Here is a 20,656-nt window from a genome sequence, read left to right as displayed (position 1 = left end):
CTGTCCACGTTCCCACAGAAATGTGTGCCATCTGGTGGTGTGCTTAGAATGTTCCTTCCACTTAGATCTGGTCATTCGGTTTCTCAGAATGACAAAATGACATCTCAGAGGAGGTGGGGCAGAGTCTAGGAGATCGCCTTAGTGCTGTAGCAGACAGCGCCAATGGCTGCTGCTCACCTGCCACCCTTCCAGGCGGCCCCCAGAAGTTTGTCACTGGGAGACCTCTTTTCCAGGAGTGGCTTTTCTGTTCCCCTTGACCTGTTACGACACAGTCTGCTGAGTTCTGTCTTTGCAGAACAGCCACCAGTTTTCATCTGCAAAGTTGTGCCAGTTGTGAACCTTTGGTGAGGAGTCTGCAGATTTGTGAACTTCATGCCTTAGGGTTTCATCATACTGTGGACGTGCCTTGTTGACGTGTTTGTTTTTTCCCAGGTAAGAAAAACGAGCCAGGCAGCTTTGCTGGCCCTGCTGGAGCAGGAGCTGATTGAGCGCTCTGATGTGGAGACCAAGGTGTGCCCCATCCTCGTGGAGCTGACAGCCCCCGACAGCAACGACGATGTGAAGACGGAGGCTGTGGCTGTAAGCAGAGCTTAGTTTTTCAGTTCAGGGAGATGAGCTAGTGTGTAACCGTAGGAGGTGACGTTAGACACAACACCATATTACATGTGGTAGGGTGGGTACGTGTTGGGTATCAGAGTAGCCACGGGTCATGGAATTTGAAACATAAATGCTGGGCTCGGAGTGGACACAGGCTTCCGAGGGCAGAGGTGTCTTTCCTGGAGGGCTTGTGCTGCGTGGAGCTCCTGGGATGATGGTCCTTGCTAGGCTCAGAGAGGCCAGGATGAACGGCAAGAAAATAGTGAATCAGCTGTGAATTCATCTCATCAAAAGGAAAAAGTAAGGTGGCAAAGATAGCCAGGATCTTTTTAAAAATCCTGTATTGAATAAAGACGCATTTGAGCTCCTCGAGTTGCTGTTGAGCACTTTTCTAGGCACTGTGAGTGCACAGTTAGAAAAGAGAGGGATGCTGCTTGTTGCTCCTGTCCTTGATGGCATGCTCTTTGCAGGGAGAAATATATGATACAAGTTACGATTATTAGAAAAACACACAGATTAAGTCGTCATGCACATAATAAAGTCAAATATGGTGAGTTCTCTGGTTTGGGGACATGGTTAGCAAATAGTTTGATTACTTGAGAGCCATTGCAAGTTGGGCTTGAATTACACGGATAGTATGTTATTCACATCTGTGGTTCCTCAGTTTAGAAAGTAAGAATTCTTATAATAGAAAAGTGATGAATCCATCTGAAAACTAATTTAAATTATTTAGGTAGTAAGAATTTGCTATTTAAACCTAATGCAATGGGATTTGTGTTGATGTGAAAGAAAGTTACACTAGAAATGATTTAATAGTGCTTCTGGATCTTGTTTAGGATGAATTTTATTTTCTCTCTAGTGCCTTTCATTGGAAGTTCCATTATTTTATTTTTAGATACTTAGGTACCAGTTAACAATGAATTTAGATAGTTTTCAGTAATTGCATTTTTATTGGAATGAAATTCACATAATATAGGATCAGTCATGTTAAAGTTCACAGTTGAGGAGCATTTAGTACATTCATGGTGGTGTATCACCTCTGTCAAGTTCCAAATTATAGATTTTTTTTTTTAATTTCTCAAACTTCTCAAGAAAAAGGAAATCAATTTTGGTGTAACTGTTGGTTTATATTGAGCAGAGCTTAATTTGCTGTGTTATGATTTTTGATGTGATTTATGAATAGTAAAACATTGTAATTATAACAAAAGGCTACACCCAGTGCTAATGAGAAGCATGTGATTCTCTCACAAATGGTTTGTGTTTATTCTGTTATGTTTTGCATTCCTTGTCTTCCCAGTTGTTTTGTTTTGGGAATAATTCATCCTAAGAATTTAATTATGCCAGATTGGTGATCGTTAGCTTGGGCTTGGAGATGCCTGGAAACAGTCTGGAGTCAAGAAACCACGTTGCTTTAGGGGATGGGGGGTGTCAGTGCACCCCACAGCCCCTGCCCCACTCTGAGGGTCCTGGGGCTGATAGGGATGGGCCAACCTGACAGTCTGTGGGCGCAGAGATCTCGCCATTTGTTTAGGTCTTTCCCTCATCTCCTCAGTGTTTGGTAGTTTCCAATAGATCATATGTGTACTGTGTTAAATTTCATGTTTGTGTGTTTGTTTTTCATTATTGTGAATATTTGTATACATTTTCGGTTGTTCGTTGATAATTTATAGAAATACCTTTTTTTTTTTTTCATTCTGTCCTTTGTCCTGCAAACCTCCTAAGCTCACTTGTTTGTTGCAGTGCTCCTTGTAGGTTCCTTGCGCGATGTGGTCTGTAGACAGTCATGCTCATGTGGGTAGAGTCCCCTTTCTACCCAGTCAGTTGCCTGTCCTCCTAGTATTTGCCTGGGCTGGGGGTGGACGTAACATATGATGACGGACCGTCAGATTTCCTTGTATTCTAACTCTGTGGGGAGGGTATTCAAATACGTTGAGCTGGTTTTCAAACAGTCTGTCCTCACTTTGCCTGGAATGGTGTTATCCAGATCCTGTGCGTCTCAGGCCTCTGTCCATGCCTTCCTGGAGCCCTGGCTTTGCAGAGTAAGCGTGTGGTCTTCCCATTTGCGAGTTTCAGAGACAGTGGGTGCTTTGCACAATGAGGACTGGCTGTGTGCAGGCTTTCCTTAGCAGTGCAGGTGTCCCGCGTCCAGACCTTTTTGTAGATGGATAGTCTTGCCTTCGAGCAGTCACCATTTATTCTCTTATCAGGGAAATATAGGAGTTTTTTTTTTTTACTTTTATTAGGCAAAATGATGAATAAGGTTGAAACTATAGGTAAAAATGCAATTTTTAGGATTTTCTCTGGGTTTATTGTACCTTTAATAGTCGTTGGGCTGATTCTGTTGGTAGTAGTTAATATCTGTTTTTCTGTCTTCAACTTGGACAAGTAAGATGAATTCTTTTGTGATGTATAAGGACATCATGTCATATTTTATAGTTCCTTAGGTTACATACTTTTAATAAATCGGCAGAGGTCTTAGTGTGAAGGTGCATTCAGTATGTCTGTGCTCTCATTTATTTTAGATAATGTGCAAAATGGCCCCCATGGTTGGCAAGGACATCACGGAGCGTTTGATCCTCCCTCGGTTTTGTGAGATGTGCTGTGACTGCAGAATGTTTCATGTTCGAAAGGTATTGTGCTGGTGGTGCTTAAGATACTTGGTTCTTCTCGTGGTTACTGTATTGATCTGTGGGATTTAAAAGATTTTTTTAAAGAACGCTTACGATATTTTGAAATGTCAATGATGCTTTCATTGTCAGGTCTGTGCCGCCAATTTTGGAGACATTTGCAGCGTCGTCGGCCAGCAAGCTACTGAGGAGATGTTGGTAAGGCCTGCAGACAGGAACCGAGGAGAAAGCAGTGCGTCACAGAGCGGCTCCTGAAATTTGAAATACATGCAGCGGCCACCAAATTGTGTTAACATAGTTCCAGAAAGATAGTATGATGCTGAGAGTTTTAAGTTTCTGTAATCTGGGTTGTATTGTGTTTAAGGACAGTTTGTTAAAAGTGTGGATGTGTTAAGAAACATCAATCCCTTTTTAATTCTCATTTCTATAAAATCAGTACTTATTTATTCAAATGAATCTTTTATTACAATCCTAGAATATTTTACTGACCAATTAGATTTACAGCAGGTGATTTTTAAATGGTTAGTTCATGGGATGTAAGGGCTTAATGTACAAGTTAATGTGCTCGAGTTTTGGAAACCACCTATTATGCAGAGAGTCATTAAGTACAAACTCCAGCTGTATTTGTCAGGAGTGTCTTTGCTTTTCCACAGTCAGGAGTGGAATGAATTGGGTGTGATTTATTTAAAGCTACTAATTGCTAATATTAAATGAGTCTTCTAAATTTTGTTAAGCTAATGTTTTAAATGCCGGGAAAGTGAGGAATGAAGTAAAAGTAACAACTGAAACCCGCGTGTCTCTTCCTAATGATCGGGGCCCCTCTCGCCCAGCTGCCCAGGTTTTTCCAGCTCTGCTCGGACAACGTGTGGGGCGTCCGCAAGGCCTGCGCGGAGTGCTTCATGGCCGTTTCATGTGCCACGTGTCAAGAGATTCGACGGACTAAACTATCAGCACTCTTCATTAATTTGATCAGTGATCCTTCACGTTGGGTAGGGCTTTGTTTAATTACCATTTTTGTAAAACAGTGCATTTTACAGAAAATAGGATTTTAATCCCATAATTTAAGAAATAATTTATCATTTAAGTTATGTTCCTGGTGATGACTTCCCTGGTGGCTCAGAGGATAAAGCATCTGCCTGCAATGCAGGAGACCTGGGTTTGATCCCTGGGTTGGAAAGAGCCCCTGGAGAAGAAAATGGCAACCAACTCCAGTATTCTTGCCTAGAGAATCCCATGGACAGAGGAGCCTGGTGGGCTACAGTCCACGGGGTCACAAAGAGTCGGACACGACTGAGCGACTTCACACACTCAAACACACACGTTACTGCAGATAACTTCTGGGAGTAGACGATGGACTCTATATTAACTTTATTTTTTAAACAGGACAAAATTTCTATTCCATGCAAATATTTTGTAGGGTCTCATATTCACATCCTCACGGTTTGGATATTCAAGCCAAGATTAAAAAGCTTAAAAGTAAAAAGGAGAAAATGATTGAGGGGGAATTGTAACTCCTCGCTGAGGATGGACTCAGGGTCTTCTCCTATCCTTTCTTCCCTCCATAGGTTCGGCAAGCAGCTTTCCAGTCTCTGGGACCTTTCATATCTACGTTCGCTAATCCATCTAGCTCGGGCCAGTATTTTAAAGAAGAAAACAAAAGCTCAGAAGATACATCAGTAGAAGACAAAAATAGGTAAGATCTTTAAAAACTTTGCTTTCAAGTTTTACTTCCTGTGAGCAGTTTTTTCATTTTCACTACTTTTATTATGTTCTTTTGGGAGAGTTTATTATTTCTCTTGATTATAAAAGTTGGCAAATATTTTTTATAGAATCTTATCGTAAACACATTTGTTAAACATCTCTTTGGTTACTTGTGTATTGAAATGAGAAGATGGAGATGCATATAACACAGCTGGCTTGGTGCTGGACACATGGAAAGCTGTCATGATAGATTTGATAATTTTTGCGTAAGTTTATTTAATAATTTACCTAGTAAACCATCTGTTAACACAAAGAATATACAAAGTAATGGTTATACAATTTAAAGGGTTTGGTTTTTCAAGGAGTAAAACCTAATTTAGGTTATGTGTTACTCTAAAGTCAGTTTCTTACCATTATTTTCCTCTTTAGTCAGTTTCCTTTTGGATCTTCCATTCTGTCTCAGAATAATGATTATGTCAGTAATCATAATAATTATTTGTCAATAATTATATGGGGGAAATATTTTAATGATTAGCCCCAAGTTTGTGTACTTATTGGGGCTTCCCTTATTTATAGCTCAGTCAGTAAAGAATCTGCCTACAATACAGGAGACCTGCGTTCGATTCCTGGGTTGGGAAGATGCTCTGGAGAAGGAAATGGCAACCCACTCCAGTATTCTCTCCTGGAGAATCCCATAGGCAAGGAGTCTGGTAGGCTACAGTCCACGAGATCACAAGACACATGACTTAGCCACTAAACTATGTACCACCAGTGTACTTATTAACTGGAATATCAACTTTTAAGAGCATTTAATAAGACGAAAAACTAAGATCATGGCATCTGGTCTCATCACTTCATGGCAAATAAAAGGGAAAAAAGTGGAAACAGTGGCAGATTTTATTTTCTTGGGCTCTAAAATCACTGCAAATGGTGACTGCAGGCATGAAATTAAAAGACGTTTGCTCCTTGGAAGAAAAGTTATGGTAAAGCTAGACAGCATATTAAAAAGCAGAGACCACCACTTCACTGACAAAGGTCCATATAGTCAGAGCTGTGGTTTTTCCAGTAGTCATATATGGATGTGAGAGTTGGACCCTAAAGAAGGCTGAGCACCGAACTGATGCTTGCAAGTGGTGGTGCTGGAGAAGTCTCTTGAGAGTCCCTTGGACAGCAAGGAGATCAAACCAGTCAATCTTAAATCAACTCTGAATATTCATTGAAACAACTGATGCTGAAGCTGAAACTCCAGTACTTTGGCCACCTCATGCGAACAGCTGACTGATTGGAAACGACGCTGATGCTGGGAAAGATTGAAGGCAGGAGGAGAAGGGGACGACAGAGGATGAGATGGTTGGATGGCATCACCAACTCAATGGACATGAGTGAACAAACTCCGGGAGTTGGTGAAGGACAAGGAAGAGCCTGGCATGCTGCAGTCCATGGGGTCAAAAAGAGGCAGACATGACTTAGAGATTGAATGACAACAATAAGGCAACCAAATTTTAAAGCTTAAAGAGGACACCTGTGATTTTTACTTTAAAAAATTTTTTTTGCATTTAATTTTAAATTGAGTTTTAGTTTTTACGATTTAGAATATCCTTGGGGGAAAGCAGCCCAGACCTAACCTAACTTAGTGCACAAGAAACACACACAGACTCTGACAGGTGTGCCCTGGGCACCCGCCCCCCTTGTCACGATGCTCATGGACATTTTCTTCTGTAGGTCTTGGTTCTGGGGCATTTCCTCTCTTGATGTTGTGACTTGGCACTCCTTCCTCTCTTCTCTGCTGCCTTGTTCTACCTTCTTGCCCGTTCTCCTCCTGTCCTGCTAAATAGTCAAACCCAAGGTACTGTTCTCTGTGAAGGAAGAAAAATCACCCTAAAGCTATCTTCCTAGCCAGGAAAGTTAGTCACTGCTTTTGAAAACCATTGCTGCAGGACGTTTTTCAGTGATGATGGGTGGTGGGGGTTCTCTACTCTCACTGTTAAGGTCAGCGAGCTTTTCGCTAGTGGCACTAATTGTATGAAGACTGTTGCATAGCTTTTATTTATTTATGAATCTGGAAAGAGTCTAGGAAGTGATAATGTATATTTACGGAGAATCGTATAGGACAGGGGTGAGTAGACTTCCCATAAAAGACCTGCGGAAAATACTTTAAAGTCTCTGTCAGAACTACTCACCTTGCCTTTGCAGACAGTCCGTGGTGTGTGGGCTCAACTGTGTTCCAATAAAACTTTATTGACAAAAACATTGGTGTGGCCAAACATGGCTGGTGGTTTTGCTGGACTGCCTCTATAGGATCTTGTTGGAAGAGCTGTTTAAAGACTGTTGGTCATCTTTTGGCTACAAACCTTAACTCCCCTTCCACTGTAATGAGATCTGTCTTAGCGTCAGGTCAGTGCGATTGTAGCATTGGACTTTCACTATATTTTCAGACTTTGTTGACTCATGTTAATGATGTTGGTGGAGGGAGGAGGCAGTTCCTGGCTGCGAAAAGAGTTCTGTTAGATATTGTAAAAGCCGTCATGTAGTTCCATGTATTATTTATCTCAGAGCCATTAGCTGGATGGCCTACTCTTAAATACGTGTTGAGCTGCCTTAAATCTAGTTTTGCTTTTTAAGGTTTGTTGATTGGTTCATTTAGCAAAACCTAATTGAACACCTACTGTGAACCAGTGACTGTAGCCAGATACACAGGACTTGGTTCTTGTTCTCAGGGTCCTCTCAGTTTCCTAGAATTCAGATTTCTCAAGCAGATGTCTTACAAAGCAAGTTTTTAGCAATATGTTTCCACTGCTGTTTATTTTGTTTGTATTGTTTTATCTGATCCTGGAGCTACTTAATATCACTTACTGCTCTTTGAAGCATGTATTGGTTATAAATCTCTGACTTTATAAAATGCCAGGTTTCTCTCTCACTCACCCTGGATCAGGCTTCTTTGAAGGTGTTGAGAAAGGTGCTTCCAGAGTAGTTAAGTGTTGAGATTTGCACTGTTATCTGAAATGAGCACCCCGTCTTCCATTTAGCTAAACCAGCTATTAATATCACATTACTCTCTGCACACTGCCTTCTTTTGGGTCTCCCTCTTCCCGTCTGGGACGCCATCCTGTTCTGCCCACGCCTCATTTCACAGAGAGCTGTCTGGACGGACGACCTCAGTGTCTTGGAGGAAACCCAGAGCGTTTGCATCCTGTCTGTCTTGAGCGCTGGCGAATAAGCGCTGATGTGGGCCTGTCTCCTCATCCTGTGCTTGCACACGACATCCACAGACTACAGGTCCCTTGCACGGTAGCCTGGGTTTATCTTGTGTTCTCATACCATCACCAGCCCTGGCATGCCCTCGGCACATGATAAATCTCAAATGAGTTAATGTAAGAAAGTAATGGATTTTATCCCAAAAGCCTTAAGTAACTGAATCGTTTTTGCTAGTCTTTGTCAGTTTAGCATAAAGCTAACTTTGTGTAAATAAAACTGATTGTTATTGTTTTAAATCTGGAAGTATTTCACTGATGTTGAGACTCCATTAAGTGAGCACGTGGAGTCCGTGTCTGCTGCCGCCCAGCTCGCCCGTGCACTTCTGGGACCAGCGGTTCCCCAGTCACTTTCCTAGGCCAGGGTCTTGGCTCACCTGGACCCTAAGGATGTTAACTGTCAGCCAGTGTAGATCCGAGGGGACGTGGGTGCTGATGGAGACATATTCCCGGCTGACCCTCTGGCACCTCCGAGGAGCTGGGTGCTCTGCTCACTGTGCCAACCCCTCTCCTCCAGTGTGTTTGCACGTATGGTGGTGTTTTCTCGTATGGTGGTGTTTGCAAGACTGACTATTAGGAAGGTCAGAATCCTGACTGTCTTCAGCAGCTTGATGGTGCACTGGTTATTACTCAGCTTCAGGAAAAAGCATATTTAGAGAATTCATATTTTTGACAGTTTGAAGGAACTGGTATTCATACAGAATTTAATACTTTGCAGAATTTCATGTGAGGGAAGATGTTTTTCTCTCTTGAAAACCGTGGCAGGAGTTTGAAGTCAGGACAGATTAGTAATTTTCATTAGCAGACAGAGTGACTTGGCTGGTGACTCTGCTCTTCTTGCTGAGAATGTTAAAATTTAACTTTAATGCCGAGATGAGGCAGTGATAAAGGAGCTTCAGGCCCTTGGAATAGTTTTCCAAACTAATTGGCTTTGAATAAGTTTTTGTTTGTGAATTTTAAATGGAAATTTATTAAGTTCTTCAGGTAACAGATGATGTCTGAAGTTTCAGTCATTTGCTCCCCACCCCCACCAAGCAATGTCCTGTTGCTTTGATTTTTAAAATTTAGTTTGCATAATATCAAAAAAGCTGTAAAAATACCACAGAGAATCCCATAAACCCTTCTTCTAGATTTCTTCAAATGTTAAATTAAGATTTTACCATAGTTGCTTTGTTATTATTTTTCTGAGTTCTTTGAGATAAGTTTTAGACATGATATACTTTCTTAAATATTTCACTGTGTATTTTCTCAAAACACACAGACATGAACACATAACCACAGTCTCATTACCACAGTTGAAAAGTTAAAATAGATACAATACTGTCATCTAGAGATTTCACTCAAATATTACCAATTATCCCAGTCATTTTTTAAAACAAAATAAAAAATATCTTTAATAGAGAAGATGGTTGGAAAAATGTCATGCAATTCATATGTACATGGAGGACGTTTATTACACACAGGAGCACTGGCTTGGAGGACTGCTGGGGGCCTCCAGGGTGCTGTAGGCCTCGCAGCCAGCCCCTCGCTTTCTGAACAGGGTGTGAGCGTGGAGCCTGCAGCGCAAATGCAGGGTGAGGACCGAGCTCTCGCACAGTTTGCATGTGGCCTAGTTTATGGTTTATCAGGACGGAGGAGAAACACCAGAATTTTAAATGCTGTAACTGTGTGGTCTGTTTTCAGATGACTTTTTAAAATGTTTGTATCTGTATCTAAAACAGCTTTGTAAAATAATCATGCTGTGTTTTCAGCAAATCGTTTCTGAAAACAGTGTAAACATTCCTATAAGACAAAACCTAATCCGGGAAGGGAGTGACCTCCCGAGACCACTCACGGTGGCCGGGGTATCACATAGGTGGTGCTGTCACCCTGCAGGCCGGGGAGCCTCCTGTGTAATGCCTTTTATTCTGTGTTTCAGGGGAGCACCTTTAGCTTTCCCCCCACACTCACGGGACATGTGTCCATCCTCACCTCCCTGTCATGGTTCTTAGAAAGAGGTGTCTCATCACCTGTTTCTTCTGCCCGCCTGGGTTCTCAGCCCCCGTCTGTCCTCTCGAGAAAGATGTGGCTTTGCCAGCTATTCCATCAGCCTCCTGCATCTCCAGTTCTTCATCTCTTCTGACCTTTCTCCCTACGCCTCACGCACCCTTTTGAACAAGAGGAATGCCGCACTCTTGGTTACTCTGCACGCCTGGCGTGCGGACATTCATGCCCAGCCCACACTCATCCTCCTGAGTCCCCTCTGGTCTGGCTCAGGGTGTGACCACCCTCCCAGGGCGTCACCACCTGGAGCTGCGTGTAGACCCCAGCGCGGCCCATGCTGATGGCAGCGTCTCCTCTCTGAGCCATCACACTCGCATTTCTGCTTCCTGAAAGCGCTGCCCCTCTTCTGTCGCCCCTGCCTTCGCACGCCTGTCTGAGCTCGCTTCCCCTCAAGCCTCGCAGACGCTGACTGCTCCTTCAGACACGACTCCTGTTGTTCCGACTGAAGCCTTTCCTCCCAGCCCCGCCTCCCAGGATCATGGGCGTGCTTCTGTGCGCACTGCTTTGCCGGTGGTCACCTGCTTTGTTGCTGTTTGCCTCTAATTACAACCTCAGGAGCAGGACCTGAGTCTCATTCACACACAGATCCTCAATACAGTGTCACCTCCTGGCTCCTAGGAGGTGCTCAGTACACGTTTGTTAAATGTAATTGAGTCAAATAAACTTTAGGGGATAAACTTAGCTTAGGTGATGGATGTAGTGACCAGTGAGCTTTAGGTGTAGTGGCTTGTACCATCTCTCTACCAATTAGATCATGACTCCATTTTAGGGAAACATCTGGGAGTAGAGCTGAAAGTGCAGAAGTAGAATTAACTGTATTACACCTAAGTGGACTTGAATGTATTTTGTAAGAGTGAATAAGGATCTTCTCTAAGGTTGTGTGGAGGGGTTTGTTTCTTTTCAGTGTGGGCAAGGTGGTTTTACTTCTGAGCTTGTCAGTATGTCACTGGAACATAGTGACAATACCATAATCCTAAAAATCAGATAATTTAGAAGATGTATTTAGCTTAAAATGCCCTGTGGGAATTTATCTTCCTACTGTTCCTTTTTAGTTTCTTTATTATTGAAATTAGCATGATATTTTATTATCACATCTTAAATATTATCTCCTCCAGCTAATACCTAGTAGTTTAATATCTAGACTTAACTGATGTTTGCTTCTCTGAACACAGGACACCTGATGGAAAAAGAAGCATCATCAGTGATATACACAAACCACTGAATTTGTATGGATAACTTGTAATCTTTAATATTTAACATTTAAAGTTAATATTTCTAAAAATAAAAATCTTTAATATTTAATTTTAACTCTAAATTGTTTTAAGTAGCATCTTTATTTGGTTTTCTTCAGGAATTATCTTGATACTTTGACTTTCTTTTTCCCAAACAAAGCAGTGAAAGGACCAGGAGTGCAGATGCTCCAGAGGACATAGAGGCCAGGCCCACGGGGGGCGATTCCAGCGTCCACCTGGAAGAGGCGCTGGCGGACGGCGCCGAGACCCCGAGGCAGCCGCCGGGCGAACTGAGCGCTCCCACGGAGAGCTCGTCACCTCACCGGTCTTCCCCCGAGCCTCCCCCAGACGCGGCTGGCAGCGAGGAGGAGCAAGAGGCCTGCGCCTGCAGGTTAGCATCCCAGCCAGAGGCGGGCACCGGTGCACAGGACTCAGCTCCCTTGGACCAGGAGCAGTACAACTCCTTCCACTTCTGGAGGACTCCTCTCCCCGAGATAGACCTGGACGTGGAGCTGGAGCAGGGCTCCGGGAGCGAGCCCAGCCCACAGGGGCTGGATGTGGAGCCCGAAGTGCCCGCCCCCGGCCCCGCCAGCATCACCATGGCCACCAGGAAGGAGCTGGAGGAGATGATAGAAAACCTGGAGCCACACATTGACGACCCCGATGTGAAAGGTATGTGAGGGAGTCGGTTCTTTGTTCTGATGAAATGTTACTTTCTGAGTTTTTTCTGCCAGAAAGATTACCTTTTAAAAATCGCTATCAACCATTGTCATCATGCATTCTTATCTTGAGCATGATTGGTCTGCATTTTAGGGAGTTAATTTTAGAGGAGCTTGTCATTGTCTGAGTGTAGCAGGTTCCAGTGTCCTGGTTCACAGATCGCTCTGATATGTTCACACACACTCACTGGTCTACAGGTTAAACCTTGAGTCCTGCCTCTGCTCGTCTGCCCTGGGTCTCAACAGACAGTGCTTTGTTTTACAGAAGGAGGACTGTGTAGGAAGGCCCATGACCTGTAAGCGGGGATGAGATGCCCGTCTTCCTGTGGAGCAGGATGTGGTGCTCATTGGCGAGGGTCCCACTGGCATCTTCGTGCCTCAGTTCGGCCCTTGTTCCCATTGGGTTACACATGTGTCACCTGGGTTCTGCCATTGTGAAAGGCAGCCTTGAAGGTCGCTCTGTGTGACTGTTTAAAAACAGCAAGCTGCTCTCACATCGTGGAGTAAGGGTGTGGGGAGAGGGCCCAGGCCGCCCCATTCCGGGGGTGGTTTACGGTCTGAACGTGGGCATCTGACACCGGTGACATCAGAGCATCATCAGGGTTCCTGACCACGCTAACCGTCAGGGCAATCTGGAATGTTACTGTAAAACAGAAAGCAGTTTTGAAAAATCCCCAAACTGCAAGTCTCCAGATCTTCTGTGGACTTGGCTTTCCTTGTTTGTTGCAGAAGCTAAACTTGTAAACTGTCAGTTAGCTCAGTGCTGGCAGATCACTGCTTTTAAAGCAGACAGAGCCATACCTTCAGTGTCCTTCCAGACACACAAAATCCAGTGGCATTGAACTTGGGAAGTGTTGTCAGTGGAGGGGAAGTCAGCAGTTGTCTTCTCTGGGCCTTAGCATCTGTTGTCACTGTATGGTCACTTGTCTGGAGGACACACCTGATGCATACGAGGTGCTCGGTAAGGGACGCTGGATGATTTAGTCGATAAATGACTGTGTTCTCAATCATCAGCGTTGCGGACAGAAAGAATGGGGTGACACGTTTAAATTGTAGCAGGTTTAGGAGCTGAATTAGAGAAATAATTAAATCGTAATACAGTATTGCTACCAAAATCTCAATTACAGGCTGTAAATTTTAGGTCAGACAGTGTTAGTCAGTTTCACGATGGGAAACACACAGTTATATCCTGAAACTCATATGTCCGTGTAGCTCTTTTCAAAAAGCAAACTACACAAATTACTTCTAGCTTATTTGTTTAAAAAGCATTTAAAGTAGCATATTCGATATTCCCATTAATGTTTATTAGGTGTTAGAGAATTGGCTGACTAGCAGGCGTGTACAGAGCGCCCCCTGGAGCAGGCTGCCTGTGTGAGGCATGCTCTGTGAAAGGCTTCCCGGGACAGGGTCATCAGGGGTCAGGGACACAGACCCCACCTGCCATGTCTACCAGGGGCAGAGCACTTGCCCAGTCCAGAGCATGGACCGGACAGTTGGCCGCCTCTAGTTCTGCGGTGATTTCCTTGTGGGAACTCAGAGGACTCTGAAAGGGGAGCAGAAGTGACTAAAGGATTAGTACAGATAGCCGCTGAGATTCCCGGAAGAGTGGGGATACAGTCCACGAGTAAGCTTTCACGATTGGACACCTCAGTGTAATGTGTTCAGTTAGCTCATCCTGTACATTTCCTGTGTCTCTGCTGCCAGTTACTCGTAGGAAACTTTATAGTAAATTTTATAAATGCTGAAGCATGGTAATAGGCTATCTTAATAAAATGCTGATTGCTTTTTAATCATCTCTAAGTAGAGCAGGAGCCCACTTTCTCATCTTTGTACTAAGTAAATTTGCAGTTAAACTTTATAAATTCCTATGTTTTGAGCATCCAGGGGGATTGTTACTTGAATTAATGCTAAACAAAATATATATATATTTTTTTTTGCTAAATTCCTCATTTGGGGCAGAGGAGGAAGAATGCTTGTCTTCGCTTTGAACAACTTTTATACAGAAGATATAACTCAAAGTCGTAGACAATGCTGGTTGTCAGACTTCAGCACTGCTGCTTGGCGATCTGTTGTTTTGCTTTCCTGAGAACAAGACAGTGCTTGTTTGGGATCCCTGTGTTTGGGGCAAGTCACTGATTTCACTTAAAAAAATTAGAGGAAAATATAAATAAACCAGAGTAAGATGTGAGATGTTTAAATGTGACTGCCACAGACGTCTTTGTAATTCCCGTGTTTTATGTTGGCAGGGTCTGTGTGACTGCTCTCCTGCTAAGGTGGCTTAGTAAGTAAGCCAGTCCCACTCATGGTCCCCGAAACATAGTTCACTGACCTTGAAATTGACTAGATAGCACCTCTTCTCGTACTAACGCAGAATAATGCACAGTAGTGGGTAAACACTTTAATCTCATGAAAGCGTATTAGTTTTCTACTTCTTCCCTGGGAAAACTAATGATTGACCACAGCAGTGGTCTCTTCCAGCTTCTCGAGGGTAGTGTCCCCAGAACACTGCGCCTCGTTGAGCCCATAACAGCGTCCGCGAAGGGGTAGTCCCGCACAGCGGCCCCGCTCACAGCCTGTCCTTCCACCCACAGCACAGGTGGATGTCTTGGCTGCTGCCCTGCGTGCCTCCAGCCTGGACGCTGGTGACGAGGCCGGCGAGGCCGCCCGGAGGGCCCCCCAGGACGAGCTCCCCAGCTGCCGGCTCGACCATGACGCCTCTGGGCCTTTGATCAGTGAGGAGGTGAGGGTGCCACGGGGCGGGCACATGTTCTCGGGCGGCCGTGGGGCTCATCCTGGCCACTTAGTGCCCCCCTTCTGCATAAAGTCACCACGTGTCATCTCTGTGACACCCAAGGGTCACGGCTCGTGCTTGGAGTTAGCAGTTGGTCCATCCTCCCCACCTGCCCACTGCAGCCCAGGTGAGGGCACCTCAGGGGGCAGAGCCTTCTGTTGGGGTGACGAACTCCCCCCCTGTCTTTCTGGAGAGGCGCTGGGTCTCTGACCGGCCTCTCCCTGCAGCAGGCATGGTGTTGAGCGAAGATCGGGACTTGAGGCCAGGAGTAGGTGTGGGCTGAGCTGGCCCCTGGCCTGTGTCCTGCAGTGGCTTTCCCCGTGCTACCGTGTCATCTGTGACAAGAAAAAAAGGTGTCTTTGTGAACTTAGAAATAGCCAGAAATAGTAGAAGAAAAACTGCGTACAACATACCGTAGAAGAGTTGACTGTAGTACCCTCTAAGTACTGTTTTTATTGATTGCTAATTTTAGATATTTGGGCCTTTCCAAAATTACTTCTAAATTTGCTTTTCAATTACATTTCTTCTGGAATTTATTTTTAAACCTTAAGCAGCCTATTCTGCAAATTTGATTTGAGGCAGGGGAACTCTTAGGAGGTCTTACGTCTGTTTATAAACGTTGAAAAGCATGAAGACTTCATATGCATTCCTCCTTTGGAGGTCGTGAAAGGTGAGCAGCTTGGACGGTGTAGGAGCAAGGAGCTGCCTGACGGGGTGGCTGTCTAAGTGGCTTTTCTCCCAGCAGACCTTGGACTCTGCCCTGCACTCCATGCACAATGGCTCAGACACGGGCCCCGGCAGTGGCTTCAGCCCTGAAGAGGAAAGGAGAGCTAAAGTCCAGGTCAGCAACCCCATACATGTTACTTTCACCCCGCTTTCAGCCCATTTCTCCCCGAATCTGGCCCTCCTGATAAGGTTTCGGAAAGGAGTGCTTGCTTGTGTGTCTTTTTTTGATGAGAAGATTCAAGCAGTGGAGTGGAGGACAAGCAGAGGCCTTTCCTTTCTCACACCATGACCCCTTCCCCCCAGGGTGCCCACAGCCACCCTCCTTCCGTGTTTCCTCAGAGCGAGTCTGCGGGCACGTGAGCACAGGCGTGCGCACCTTTGTCTTTCAGAGACAGACAGGCTGTCACGCCTGGTCTTCATGCCTGGGTTGTGTGGTTTGTAAAGTGGAGCTGGGTTTCAGAGAGGAGAACGTGGACGCAGGGCCAGAGCCGCCATGAGGTGCCGTCGGCCACAGGGTGCCCTGAGACAGAGGCTTCAAGTGTGGGGCCGCTGGGGTGTGGTGGTGCCTTTCTTTCGTTTCATTTTAAAAACATCGTGTCTTGGAGCTCTTTGCACAGGAACACAGATCCGCCTCCGCCCCCACCCCAGCACAGCAGCGCCCCCGCCATGTGGGCAGGGCTGTGGCGGGGGTGCAGGTGTGCTCTGACGTTGCAGGTGAAGCCCATGCACCATGATGGTGCCTGGGCCAAAGGCGGCGAATCCTTGATTGTTGTTTGTTGTTGATTAAAAATGGAGCCCACATTCACAGTGTTTTAAAGCACGCTTTTCCAAGCTAGTACATACAGACTGGCTCCTTGCTTCCATGAACTTCCACTTTATTTTTTAAAAATAGAGACTAAGTTTACAAAGTTCAGAATTGAGCTTCCTTCACAGTTTTCTCGAGCACCCACTTGGTTTTTCACCCAAGGCAGCAGTTGTGCCTTTATCTTGTAGCTCCCTGCAAAGCTGTATCACCCAAGATCATTGATACAAGTTGTTAGAGGTGTGCACACTTCGAGTTTCCATAGATAATTGCTAAAACTCCCCTCTGGAGGTGGTGGTGGTGGTTTTAAGATGCTGGCTGGTTGGCGGCGCGGGAGCAGACCCGTTTCCCCTGGGTCTCTGGGTCACTCCAGACTCTGTAATCTTTGCCAGCACTGAACCACCTGCTCTTGTTTCTGGCGTCTTGTAAATTTAGTGAACAGTTCTCATCGTCATCTAAGCTGTTTTCTGTTTTAAGGTCTTGTTTGTCGTCTTTGTCCTAGAGGTACTTTTATCCACTGATACATGTATTTCCCTTTGCATGTTTTCTTACCTCTCAGTTTTTAGAGATGTGGAGACAGGTTTTTTGCTGCTGTATGAGATGCTGCGTTAAATCCAGGTATTTAACATAAGCATACCTAATCTACAAAGTCTCACCCTGTCTCGTTTAGGACGTGGTGCCCCAGGCCCTGCTTGACCAGTACCTGTCCATGACCGACCCCTCGCGGGCGCAGACCGTGGACACCGAGATCGCCAAGCACTGCGCCTACAGCCTGCCGGGTGTGGCGCTGACGCTCGGCCGCCAGAACTGGCACTGCCTGCGCGAGACCTACGAGACGCTGGCCTCGGACATGCAGGTGCGGGGCCGCCGGCCAAACCTCGGGGCCGGGGCACGGGGCGCTGCGCAGAGGGTCTCCCTGCGGGTCCAGGCTCCTCCCTCCACTCGCACATCGCGCCTTCTTTTGGACTAAACCCCTAAAATCCGCCTCCCATTTGAACCGCCGACGTCCCCAACTCACAGAGGTGCTGGCGCTGTGGTCTGAAATGTATGTGCAGATTAATTCTTAAGAAAGTGGGGCCCTTCCCCCAGAAACAGTAGCAGAAATGCTTCCTCCACACAGCCGGTGACCCTGAGCGGTTTTCCGCCTTTGTTCCCCAGCCTCTCGTGGCTGTGGTGACAGTGACGGGACAGCTCTGAGCGGAGCACCCTGCCCTCCTCCATGGGGGCGCACATCGCTGCAGGCACAGCATTCTGTCTCAGGAAGAGGTCCTGGTGTTTGGGAATGGGGATAAACCCCTTGTCCTAACCAGCTTCTCAGCAAGTAAAGTTTTAAGCAAAATAAAAAAGTAAAATTTTAAATCAAGCCCACATGAAGATAAATAAGGTTTTGATATAAAGTTGCCTATAAAAGCAGGGCATTCCTGTTCAGTGGTTCTTTTCCAGGGCTGCCTTCAAGAGATTTCCCCAATCTTGTATTTCTTTAATGGCCAGTTCCTTAAGAATATGTTTTGGAGTTGTTTTGAATCCAGGGTAGACCGTGTGGAGCCAGGAGGGGTGCACCAGGAGGTTGGGCCCCCCGTGCTCCGAAGGCGCGCAGGCGGCTCCACCATGCTCGCCAAGTGTTGTGTTCCTTCCTGAGTGAAAGGGGGAATGATACATACTCTGAGGGACTTGACGTTCTTCTGCCAGTTTTTGATAGAAAGTGAGCATTTTAAACTGGGTATCTATTATTACTATTTTATTTTGATTTCACTTGAGGTTAATAACACTGTTCAGATATAAATTAGCCTTCGTGTATTGTCTGGACGTCAAAGCACCAGGACTTTGTGTTCAGCTCACTAATGCCGTCGTCTTCACTCGTGCAGTGGAAGGTTCGAAGAACATTAGCCTTCTCCATCCACGAGCTCGCCGTCATCCTGGGAGACCAGCTCACAGCTGCAGACCTGGTCCCAATTTTTAATGGATTTTTAAAAGACCTCGATGAAGTCAGGATAGGTGTCCTGAAGCACTTGCACGACTTTCTGAAGGTAACTTCTAAGTCCTTTTACATTAAAACACTGGCCTTGCACTGTAGATTTAGAGTCTTGACTCCACGCTGCCATCAAGATAGGTTCCCTTGTGTTCCGTGAGAAGTGTTGCCATGAGCTTGATGGCAAAAGGTGACTTAGAAAAGAGTCCCACTCTGATCAGTTTTGCTGGTGTCACTTTAGTGTTTAATTTAAAAATCACACTGAGTTTCATTTGAAAATGATGTTAGATCACGGTTACAAACATTAGTACATTTTTTCCTCAAACGTTACTGAACTGACCACACAGAAAGTCCCGTAGACGTTCAGCCTTCTGTGTTGTGTGGGAACTCTGAGAGGTCCCCTTGTCCTCCCCATCTGACGTGGACCGTGGTCTCCAGTACGAGAGCACTGACCGTAAATGGTTTAGCCCTGGGCAGCTACCGTAGTCCTAAGTCTGAGGTGCGGGAGAATTGTAATCACAGTTTCTCAGAGTGTCCCGAATTGTCCCCTCTCGACTCAGACCCCAGTGGGGAATCACACGTTGCATTGAAGTGTCTCTTCAGTCCCTTAGATCTAGATCAGCCTCCCTGACTCCCACCTTCAGTGGCCTGGGCCTGCTTGAAGAGGCTGGGCTGGTGGTCTTGCCGAATGTCCCCAGTTTGAAATGTCTGAGCGCTGTCAGTCAGATTCAGTGTCACAGGTGGTGCGTGCAGGGGCACGGCCTCTCTGCATGGGTCCTGGGTCTCCTCTCAAGGGTAACACGGTGTGGGCTCCTGGGGCCCCAGTGGTGCTGAGTCCAGACTCCTGGTCATGGGTCAGCGCCTCTCAGTGGGCAGTGCATTCAGGCTCTGAGCATCTCTCCCTGCTGCTTCTGTGCTCGTGTATCTGTACCCAGCTCCCCCCGAATCACTTATGACCGTGTGGATTGTAAAATACCAATGTTCTATTTTTGTAACTCTTTCTACAGTTACTAGTATCTCCTGTAAAGATAACCTTTTCCTTCTCTTCCTCTGCCTTTTTGGAAGTTTTTTGGTTTTTTTTTTATAGTATCAGTGTGGACTCCAGAATTACCTTTTTATTCTGTGTAACAGAATCCATTTCTGTTGTTTGTTTGAAGCGTAAATTTGGCAACTGAGAGCCCTTGAAGCCACCTCCTGTGTCCTTTCTGCCCCTCATTTCCAGGCCCGTCTCACTTTCAGGCCCGGCTTCTCCTGTCTCCCTGGCAGCCCTGGTCCTTCCTGGGGAGCCTGGGTGTCTGGAGCTGAGCTCCAGGCTCTCATTCTCAGGGGACAAGAGCTTGGGGAGGGGGTTTGAAAAGGCATTTAGTTTATATGGTGTCTTCACTTCCAGTCCAATACCATTTCCTCTCCTTTCTTCACACTTTTTCTTTTCTTGTGGTAAAAGCTCTGTTTTTTAGCATCATTGCCATATTTAGTCATTTGCTACTTTAGTTGAGCAAATGAAAAAGTTTCAGAATTGCTCCAGTAATAAGTCCAACATGAAACCAGCCACATAAGGGTCAGGACTTCCTTCAGCACATTGTCGTTAGAAAGTACTCTGTGAAGCTAGAGAATCGGAATACTGAGTTTAAACTTAGACTGTTTCTTTGTGACTCAGATGGTAAAGAATCTGCCTGCAGTGGAGGAGACCTGGGTTTGATCCCAGGGTCAGGAAGATCCCCTGGAGGAGGGTATGACAACCCACTCCAATATTCTTGCCTGGAGAATCCCATGGACAGAGGAGCCTGGTGGGCTACAGTCCATGAGGTCTCAAAGAGTAGGGCACAACTGAGCGACTAATAGACACGTCAACTTTTAGAGGTTGCCCCCTCATTGACTATGAAGCTACTTTCAAATATTTACAGAACCGTTATTGGGGTAAATTAGTTTTTTTCAGTCAAGTATTTATGAGCACCTACAGTGTGCCGTTACAGTGCCGTGCACTGGGCACAGACATGTGAGCAGGAGCACGGTGCCTGCTCGAGGGCGGCCTGGGGTGGGGGCAGGGCTCAGCGGAGGCCATGCGCTGGCCCAGGAAGCAAAGACGAGGACGGGAGGACTCCTGAACGGTGGGTGGCGGAGTCAGGAGCGGCAGGCTTCAGCCGGCGCTGGAGACGGCCTCTGTCCTCCCCCAGGACTGGCGCGCGGCTCGCAGCTGC

General features: G+C 45.8%; 1 protein-coding gene across 6 annotated transcripts in view; it reads left to right on the top strand.

Annotated features, from left to right (window-relative positions):
- Window positions 1-20,656, top strand: part of PPP4R1 (protein phosphatase 4 regulatory subunit 1) — a 49,090-nt gene that overhangs the window by 23,911 nt on the left and 4,523 nt on the right. For 3 of the 6 annotated variants that reach the window (XM_069568641.1, XM_069568643.1, XM_069568645.1), the window contains 10 exons: window positions 433-579; window positions 3,120-3,227; window positions 3,357-3,422; window positions 4,055-4,213; window positions 4,790-4,917; window positions 11,615-12,123; window positions 14,762-14,910; window positions 15,707-15,802; window positions 17,160-17,345; window positions 18,355-18,516. In XM_069568641.1, coding sequence (XP_069424742.1) covers window positions 433-579; window positions 3,120-3,227; window positions 3,357-3,422; window positions 4,055-4,213; window positions 4,790-4,917; window positions 11,615-12,123; window positions 14,762-14,910; window positions 15,707-15,802; window positions 17,160-17,345; window positions 18,355-18,516 — 1,710 coding nt within the window. Of the gene's footprint in view, window positions 1-432; window positions 580-3,119; window positions 3,228-3,356; window positions 3,423-4,054; window positions 4,214-4,789; window positions 4,918-11,611; window positions 12,124-14,761; window positions 14,911-15,706; window positions 15,803-17,159; window positions 17,346-18,354; window positions 18,517-20,656 lie in introns of all 6 variants that reach the window. The other 3 variants (XM_069568642.1, XM_069568640.1, XM_069568644.1) reach the window with 1 other exon arrangement.

The sequence above is a fragment of the Ovis canadensis genome, chromosome 23, assembly GCF_042477335.2.
Source record: "Ovis canadensis isolate MfBH-ARS-UI-01 breed Bighorn chromosome 23, ARS-UI_OviCan_v2, whole genome shotgun sequence".
In the NCBI taxonomy this organism is placed as follows: Eukaryota; Metazoa; Chordata; class Mammalia; order Artiodactyla; family Bovidae; genus Ovis; species Ovis canadensis.
Note: the sequence above shows the minus strand (reverse complement) of the source record. Positions and strands in the feature narration are given on the sequence as shown.